Below are 8,661 nucleotides of genomic sequence, written 5' to 3'. Positions count from 1 at the left end.
ATTTAGCGGGCGTCTTCGAGCAGCTCCTCCAGCCCTCGCAGCTGCCCTGGGACGTGCGGGCAAGAGTTCCCCGCTCACTTCCAGCCGGCGCCGGCCCCGCCTCCGCCTCCCAGCTCCTCCCGCCTCCTCCCGCCCCGCCGCTCCCACCTTTTCTCAGGCCCCCACTTGCCCGCACGCAGAGGCGGGGGCGGGGCCGCGGGCCGGGACCGTGACGTCACCCGAGGGGGCGGGGCTGTGGGAGCCGCAGTGCAGCGCAGAGGGGCGGGGCCTGCGGCGGGAGAACCGGATCGCGGGGTCCGGGCCGGGAGCCGCCGACTCTGAGTCCGGCTCTGGGAGGCGAGGCGAGGCGAGGCGGGGCGGGGCGGGAGGGGCCGGCCCGGGAGCTGGAGCCCCGCGCGGCGCTAAAGCGGGTCGAGCGTCCTCCTTTTCTCCCCGCCTCTTCTCCTCCTCCCACCTGGGCCTCTGCGTGGAGACGCGCACCTGGCAACCGGAGGCCGCGTCCCCGCCTTCTCCGCTGGCGCCGGGCGCCGGGAGCCTGCCCGGGACCTCGAGACGGCCCCCGGGGCCCGCCCCTCCGCTGGAGCCGCGCTCGCTGCAGGCGGCCTCGAGCGCTCTCTCGTTGATGCCGTTTTGAAGGTGACCGGCGCGGCGGCCGCTCTATGCTGGGGCAGCGTTAGTGGCAGCGGCTCCGTGGGACTCCAGGGCGCGGCTGCGAGGTGGCGGGGCGCCCCGCCTGCAGTACCCCGCGCACAGCTCAGGTTTCGGGGCGCTTGAGGAGGCCGCCACGGCGGCGCGGGAGCGGAAGATGTTGGAGCTGAGGCACCGGGGAGGCTGCCCCGGCCCAGGGGAAGCGGTGGCTCCGCCACCCCGCGAGGGAGAGGCAGCTGGCGGCGACCACGAAACCGAGAGCACCAGCGACAAAGTAAGTGGAGCCGCGAGAGGGGGACGCGGCGCCCTGACTAGGTCCTTGGAAGGTGGACACCTGAGAGCAAGGGTGGGGCCGGTGGAGCGTCAGGTGAGGCTGCAGGCTGCCCGCGCACCTTCCTCGCTGCCTGGCACGACTTCCTGCTTCCCCAGAGGGGGTCTGGATCCCCGATCCCAGTGGCGGTTCGGTTCCCAGGGTGACCGCGGCCGCGGCATGGGATACTTGGGTCGCTCAGCCAGGCTACAGTTTAGCTTCATCCCTTTCCGGTCCCCTCTTGAGGATCTGGGGCCGACGCTGGAATCAGGATGCAGACCTGCCCTCCTAGGGGCTGCAAATTTGTAGCTGCCACCTCACTCCTCTTCTCGGTAGAGGGAACAAAGTAAGGACTGGAGACGTGCACCTTGGGCTCTAGCATTTCATTGGATCCTGACGCAAGAGGCTTGGCTTCTCGCGCTACCCCACCTGCACTTTTATTTCCTCCGTCCTTTTTCAGTATGATAGATTTTGGAGGTTTGAAAATATCATGCACGTGACATAGTAGTAACCTTCCAGCTTCTTTTGAGTACACCTCAGACAGTGCAATTCTTGTGTCTACCAGTAGATTTCATTTAACTCGACACGTTAATTCATGAAGACTTTTCACTCCCTTTTCTATAGATTACTCTTCTTTCACATTTAAGAGTAAGTAGATGTAATATTACTATTTAAAACTAGAAAAGAAATTCGGCTGTGTTTGGTAATACAGTGGTACAAGGAAGAACTTGGGAAGAAATGCAGTTTTATGACCTTATAGACTGGGTGGTTTGGGAAATTGGGCCAGCGAATAGATTGATTTACAAAACCGTTTGTTTAGAAAATTCCATTTTATTTGGGAAACCTGAAACACGTAAACTTCTTCTAGAAGCATACCTTGGAAGCAGACATTGCAGTTTGAATTACAGAAGTGAGGTGGATTGCCCAAGGTCAAGTTCGTGCCTCTTGAAACTAGAACTTAAGTTTCCTGATTCCTTTTCTTCTGGTTTATGTGATTACTGAGAATTTCTGGCAGTTCTGATTTGGGGAGGATTCCACGTGAAAGTTGATGTTAATGAATTTCATGTAACCCAAATTACAAAGCCCTAATTGGAACATATCACATGATATCACGAAATAAACATGATTCTCAGGACTAAAACTTTAGAATCAATGGGGTAACGCTTTTTTCCTCTTACCCTTGATGGTAATTAGTAGAATAAAATGCATCTGTAATAGAACATATGTGTCAAGGAATTACCTAAAATATAACAATTTCCAGCTACTGAAGGTTGAAGTTACAAAACTAGAAACAGTGGGCTGAGAATAGTCTTTGTGAAAACTGCCTTGGAAACTAGACCCAAAATAGAATTAATTAGGTTGAGATTTGTTTTGTTTTGTTTTTAGCACTGGTATAGTTTAGCAACAAGGAAATGCCAGCTTCTCCATGTTGACTTCCTTAACTCCATAAAGCTGACAAGCTTTTAGTAAGAGAAAAAATGTTCAGGAAGCCATGCATAAGGTATCTTTGGAATTAAGTTTTTTTGTTGTTGTTGTTAACACCATAATGTATTTAAAATGGAAACTACTCTGTGGTGTGATTTGACTCATTAAAACTGTTGTCTCTAGCTATCTGTGACTGAGTTACCTCGCTGCATATTTATTTATCAGTGCAGTACTGTTGGCTTTCCTTAATACATGTCCAGCTGGATTTTGTTTTCTGAAAGTAGACATTGTTATCTGTAACCTGTTTTGTCACGATTTCTTAGACAAGGATGAACATATTCAAACCGTATCTAAAATACTACTCTACTTTTAGAGTTTATCACAAGGAACTTTTGACTTAGCAAGCTTATTGATGTTGAACTCTATCCCTGTCCGTCCTTTCTTATCAGGGTGTGTCTTTGAATACACCTACATTTCCAGGTCAAGGGCTATTTTAAAATCAGTTTGCACATTGGAGGCTGGTTAATATTTGGTCAGTTCAAACTCTAAGGGGCTTCTTGTTCTGTTGCAGTAAAAGCAAAACCCTTGGGGAATTAGTGAAAGAAGTGAAGGAGGTATATTGTATTCTGCTATTATAATACACTCCCATGCATTGCCATTTTGTAGTGTTTTGATAATAGTGTTATTATCATATCCGGACTAGTGACTTATGCTGAGAGAAGGCTCAGTTATCCAGAGAATTAACATGTGAAAAAAGTACTTATTAACTGCAGGAGAATGTTCCCAAGTGTTAAATGTTGGAGTGGTACTTGAAAAATGACAAGGGACCCCCTCAAGGAGTCCTGGAGGAGGCATATATGAGTTAGAGTTATTAGAAGTCTGTACAAGGCTCATTGTTACCATAGAGGCATGCTTGGCCTCTACCTGGAGACTACAGGAAAAGCTCTAACCAGTGGGCGGGGGTTGAGCTGGGAAAGAAAAATTCTTGGAACTCGCCAGTTTTGCAAAGGTTTGGGTAGGGTGTTCTAGGCAAAGGACGTGTGGGGTTTTTTCTTGAGTCAGCATTCTAGGCACAGGGTTGGAGATACAGAGGAAGAGATAATGAAGGTCCTGAGAGCAAAAGGAGGAGGCATTGCTTAGAGCAGTGGTCCCCAACCTTTTTGGCACCAGAGATCAGTTTTGTGGAAGACGGTTTTTCCACGGATAGAGTCAGGAGAATGGTTTCAGGACGATTTAAGTACATTATATTTATTGCACTTTATTTCTATTATTATTACATTGTAATGTATAATGAAATAATTATACAACTCCCCATAATGTAGAATCAGTGGGAGCCCTGAGCTTATTATCCTGCAGCTAGAGAGTCCCATGCGGGGGTGATGGGAGACAGTGACAGATCATCAGGCATTAGTTTCTCATAAGGATCCTGCAGCCTAGATCCCTTGAGTGAACACCAGGGTTCATGCTCCTATGATGATCTAATGCTGCTGTTGATCTGACTGGAGGTGAAGTTCAGGCGGTAATGCAAGTAATGAGGAGCCCCTGTAAATGCAGAGGAAGCTTCAGTCGCTGGCCACTCACTTCCTGCTCTGTGGCCGGGTTCCCAACAAGCCCAGTTCTTAACAGGTCGGTACTGGTCTATGGCCTGGGAGTTGGGAACCCCTGGCTTAGAGGATATCATCAGTGGTGCTTAGGAATAAGGGCTGAAAAAGAAAATGGAATTTAGCAAAATATCTAAGTAGAAGCAGGTTTAGGTTGAGGAAGCTGAGAGGTAAAATGTTGGTAGTTATTGTTATAAAGTGGCAGGGAAAGGAATACAGGATGGCAGCTAGAGAGGACAGGAGGATTAACAAAGATTTTTCTTTTTAGGGGAGGGGAAATATATGTTTCTGTAAAAGCCAAGCGAGTAAAGATGTTGAAGACAATAGGTCGGCCCTAGGAAAAAGAAAGCAAACATGGGGTAGAGGATTATTGGGATATCCAAGGAAAAAAAAAAGAGGGATATATGTCCCTTCCTTAAGAAAGAAGGAATGAAAGGAGGATACAGGAACATTTTGAAAAGCAGAAAGGAGAAGACCAAGTGTTCAGTGCCTTCAGTTTTCTTAGTAAAGTAGGAACTCAGAAACAATAAGCTTCAACGGATCTTAGAAACAACTTTGTTTAACCCAATTCATATATATTTATATTCGTATATATTTGTATATAATTTGGTACACAATAAATTTGTGTTCAGTTGAATCTTCCTGTATAGTTCTATAATAGTTACCTTTTGGTCATTTCGTATTACACTCCCCAAAAATGACAGTTCAAATGTGTTCCAGTCATATTTGGTGTTATGTGACTCTGTGTTAGGAATATCCCCATTTAATATTGGATAGGAATATCCCCATTTAATAGGCAAGATAGAGAAGAAGAAAAGCAGTGGGAATGATTTAGGCCTGGGGAATGCCAGAGGTCTAGGACGTAGAGAATTAGAGAATCAGCAAAGCCAGGATTGAAGTGGATGGCCACAGATTCGGGTCAGCAGGGAAGTGGGCTGGTGAGGATCTGATGGGTTGACTGGGAATGAGCATTGTAAGGGAAAGAGCTAAGACCTGACTTATGTAGAGACCAAGGGAAAACTTTCCCTCTGTGCTCTGAAGACTTGCCAGAAAAAAACTTAGAAGAGATTAACAGGAGATTAATGGCAGATTGATAGGAGAAATGGAATACAAATTTATTAACTTGTGGGATGGGAGGTGGGAGACAGAGTGATTACCTGAACCCCAGAAGGGTGTACAGAAGCTTATATACCATCTTGAGGCAAAGATGGTCCTGTCATGTAATTGAAACCTCATGGGGAGCAGCCCTCAGAGAGAATAGATGGTGAATGTTTCTTTCAGAGCTTTAAAGGTGTCAGACTCTCAGTTACTCTTTCTTAGATCCAGATAAGAGAGGATTTCAGAGAAAGCCTGGTTGTATCAATGCATATTTTCTCTACAGATGCAAATCTCTCTCACAAAAGACAGCTTTGCAGGGCTGTTTGTTTGCAGGCCCTCTGAATAGCCATCTTAAAATAAGTCAAAGAAAAAAAAAAGGAAAAAAACCAGAAAAACAAAAAACAAAACAAAGTCAAAGAAGTATAATTTGGGGTGAAATATTCTGATTTCTTTTACTTGCTACACCCTGAAGTGGGAGAAAAGAGGGTAAAGAGGGTGCATATTGAAGCTGCGACCCTTCAACGGGAACACACGTGGAATAGTGTGCTTTCAGGTAAGGTCTGTGTGTGCTTGGGCATGGGGCTGCTACTTAGAGATTTTGGTTTGTGAATTTGAGGGGAAAACAATTCAGAGATCAGTTAACTTCCGTCCTCCATTTGAGATGTATGCAGCTTCTTTTATAAATACATTATTATTTTTAAATAAACTTTTAATTTTGGAATAACTTTGATTTATGTAACCACCCCACAGGTTTTTCTTGCTGCCCAGATAGAATTGAGAATTGCAATAAAGAAAGAGTTTAATGCACACAGATCCAGCTAAACAGGAGGCCGTAATTTTATTAGCACTCAAATCAGCCTCCCCCAAAATTTGGAGATTAGACTTTTTAAAATATAGTTTGATGGGCAGGGGATTAGGGAATGGGTGCTGCTGATTGGTTGGGGAGGCAATCATAGGGGTATGGAAAGTGGTCCTTGTATGCTGAGTCTACTTCTGGGTGGGGGCCGCAGGAGTTGTTGGTCTGGGGGGAGTTATCCAGTCATCAGAAATGTAAGAATCTGAAAGGGGTCTATCTTTTAAAAGGCCAATCTTCGCTTCTTTATTAGGGATACTATGTATAGGAGTAATTGGAGAAGTTATAATTTGTGATCTCCAGAGCAGTGGCTGGTAGTTGTTTACATGTAATCTCAGCAAAATTCAGTTCCCTCTCATAATCCTAAACTTGTGACCTTTTGTTAGTTTTATAAAGGCAGTTTAGTTTAGGGAAGGGCTATTATCATTTAACCTATAAACTAGATTTCTACCAAAGTTAGCTTGGTTCTTACTTGGGAATGACCATGGGCAGCTTAAAGGTTAAAGGCAAGATAGAGCTGGTTAGGTCAGATTTTTTTCACTGCCATGATTTTCTCACCTTTATAATTTTTGTAAAGGTGGTTGGTTTCATTTATAGAAGGGTTACAAAGATTTCTGTGTACTTTTCACTGACTGTCCCCTAAGGTTTATATCTTACGTAACCATCATACATTTGTCAAAACTTAAGAAATTAACATAGCTATAATTTCATCTAGACGGCAGATTTTATTTGGAAATTCACTGGTTATCCCACTGTCCATTTATTGCCCTGGGATACAGTCTGGGCTTCAACACTGCATTTTGTCTACTTTATTTATTTATTCTTTTGAGATGGAGTCTCACTCTATCGCCAGGCTGGAGTGCAGTGGTGGGATCTCAGCTCACTGCAACCTCCACCTCCCAGGTTCAAGCAGTTCTCCTGCCTCAGCCTCCCAAGTAGCTGGGATTACAGGCATACGCCACCATGTGCAGCTAATTTTTGTATTTTTAATAGAGATGGGGTTTCACCATTTTGGTCAGGCAGGTCTGGAACTACTGACCTTGTGATCCACCTGCCTCGGCCTCCCAAAGTGCTGGGGTTACAGACGTGAGCTACCATGCCAGGCCTTTATTTTGTTTTTATAAACAAAAAGCCCTATTTTGTTCTTGTAAATTACTTCTTCATTTTGACAGACTTCACTATAGGTTATGCTGATGTCACCTATAAGTATAATGAACATTTTTTTTAGTTTTTCATCTATATCTAGGCCATTAATAAAAATATTAATGTTCAGATCAAGATTTCTGGGCTACCATTTGGGCTGATACTCCCTAATTGTTGATCAATTATCAGTCAATATTACCACCTAAATAATTTTCCATGATTCAGCTTTTATCATGCACAGCATATTCATTTCATTTAATAACGTTTTTCAAAAATGCTAGCTGGTCTCTAATAGCAACCAAACCAAGTGATAAGACAGAGCTGGGTTTTTAGCTTACTGCAGTGAAGGAGAACACTTACACAGAGCCTTGGTAGTATTTCATGGGGGGAAGGCAAGGTGTAACTTATTTGAGAGTTGGAAGTTTGGTTTAAGGCAGGTCTTTAATGTGGGGAATTGATTAGGATTGGGTAAGGGTCACAATATGACAGTTTGGGTTTGATGGATAAGTCAGATAAGGATTTTGAGGCAAAAGTTTTCAGTCTGAGGACTAAACTGTTCATTGATACTTCCTTTCAAAGAGTTGATGCGTCTTTTAGAAATTTCTGTAAATAACCTGAACTCCCAGCAAGAGTTTCTAGGAATACTAAAGTTATACTAATGAAAGAGTGAATCATAAAGGCATGGTAATGTAATAGTAAGCTATGTATGGGTGAGGAATGGTAGTTAACTTGAGATTTCTAAAGAATATGTGAGGGTTACCACGTGAATTTTTACTTACTGTTTATGATCTTTAAACAATTCATTTTCTTATTATTTTGAGAGGTATTACCATAGAATGTTATCAACTACATCAAGCTTTGGATGTGTGTGTACCACAGTGGGTTTTTTGAGTCTGTCATCCTAAGGAAGAACCTGAGGCACAACATAGAATTTAAAGACACTACTTGAACCAAATTTAAATACTGCTTGAGCCAAAGTGAGAACAGCTGCCTGGGACATACTTCCCAGTTGTCTGGGGGAGTTCCTTGGTTGGCCTTTGTTATAAGCAAGTTTTTAAAGGCAAAAAGTAACAAGGAATGGGCTGATACAAAGTTGTTTGACAGGAATTCTCATTGCCTTACAGAGATAATATTGATGAGTGATTGGCTATTCATTTTTAAAATGTAAGGTATGAGTTACAGTGTCTAGTGTATGGCATTTTATGGCTACTTGGTATCAGCCCAGAGCCAACATAGCAAGTGGCTTGAAGAAGTAATTGTTTAGCTCAACCAATTGAGAGATATGACTGCTGTCACATTTTAAATGCCTCTCTGGGCCTAATAATTTAATGAGACTCATATTCTTCAAAATAAATGTTTCTTTTCTTTTTTAATGCAAACAATATTTTGTTTGTCAAAATACACTGGGGGAAAAGTGAGACAACTTAATATCTTCTGGAAAATTATGAAGAAAAATTAAGATATATACACATGTTATATGAGTATTCTTTATGTGTTTCTGAATTTCATTTTTGTAGAATAGACTCTCATATTTCTTCCCAGATAACACAGATAAATACTAGGGTTTGGTGTGTTTGTTTTCC

At 43.6% G+C, this 8,661-nt stretch overlaps 1 protein-coding gene across 2 annotated transcripts in view; it reads left to right on the top strand.

Annotated features, from left to right (window-relative positions):
• Positions 1–356: 356 nt before the first annotated feature.
• CDS1 (CDP-diacylglycerol synthase 1) overlaps positions 357–8,661 on the top strand; it is a 67,270-nt gene continuing 58,965 nt past the window's right edge. Inside the window, exon 1 of one of the 2 annotated variants that reach the window (XM_032239711.1) lies at positions 357–922. In XM_032239711.1, the coding sequence (XP_032095602.1) occupies positions 806–922 (117 nt within the window). In that variant the 5' untranslated portion in view covers positions 357–805. The remainder of the gene's footprint in view (positions 923–8,661) is intronic. The other variant, XM_032239709.1, reaches the window with a different exon arrangement.

Source organism: Sapajus apella, unplaced genomic scaffold (assembly GCF_009761245.1).
Source record: "Sapajus apella isolate SASKATOON/1434 unplaced genomic scaffold, GSC_monkey_1.0 scaffold45, whole genome shotgun sequence".
In the NCBI taxonomy this organism is placed as follows: Eukaryota; Metazoa; Chordata; class Mammalia; order Primates; family Cebidae; genus Sapajus; species Sapajus apella.
This window is presented reverse-complemented; position numbering and strand designations above follow the sequence as displayed.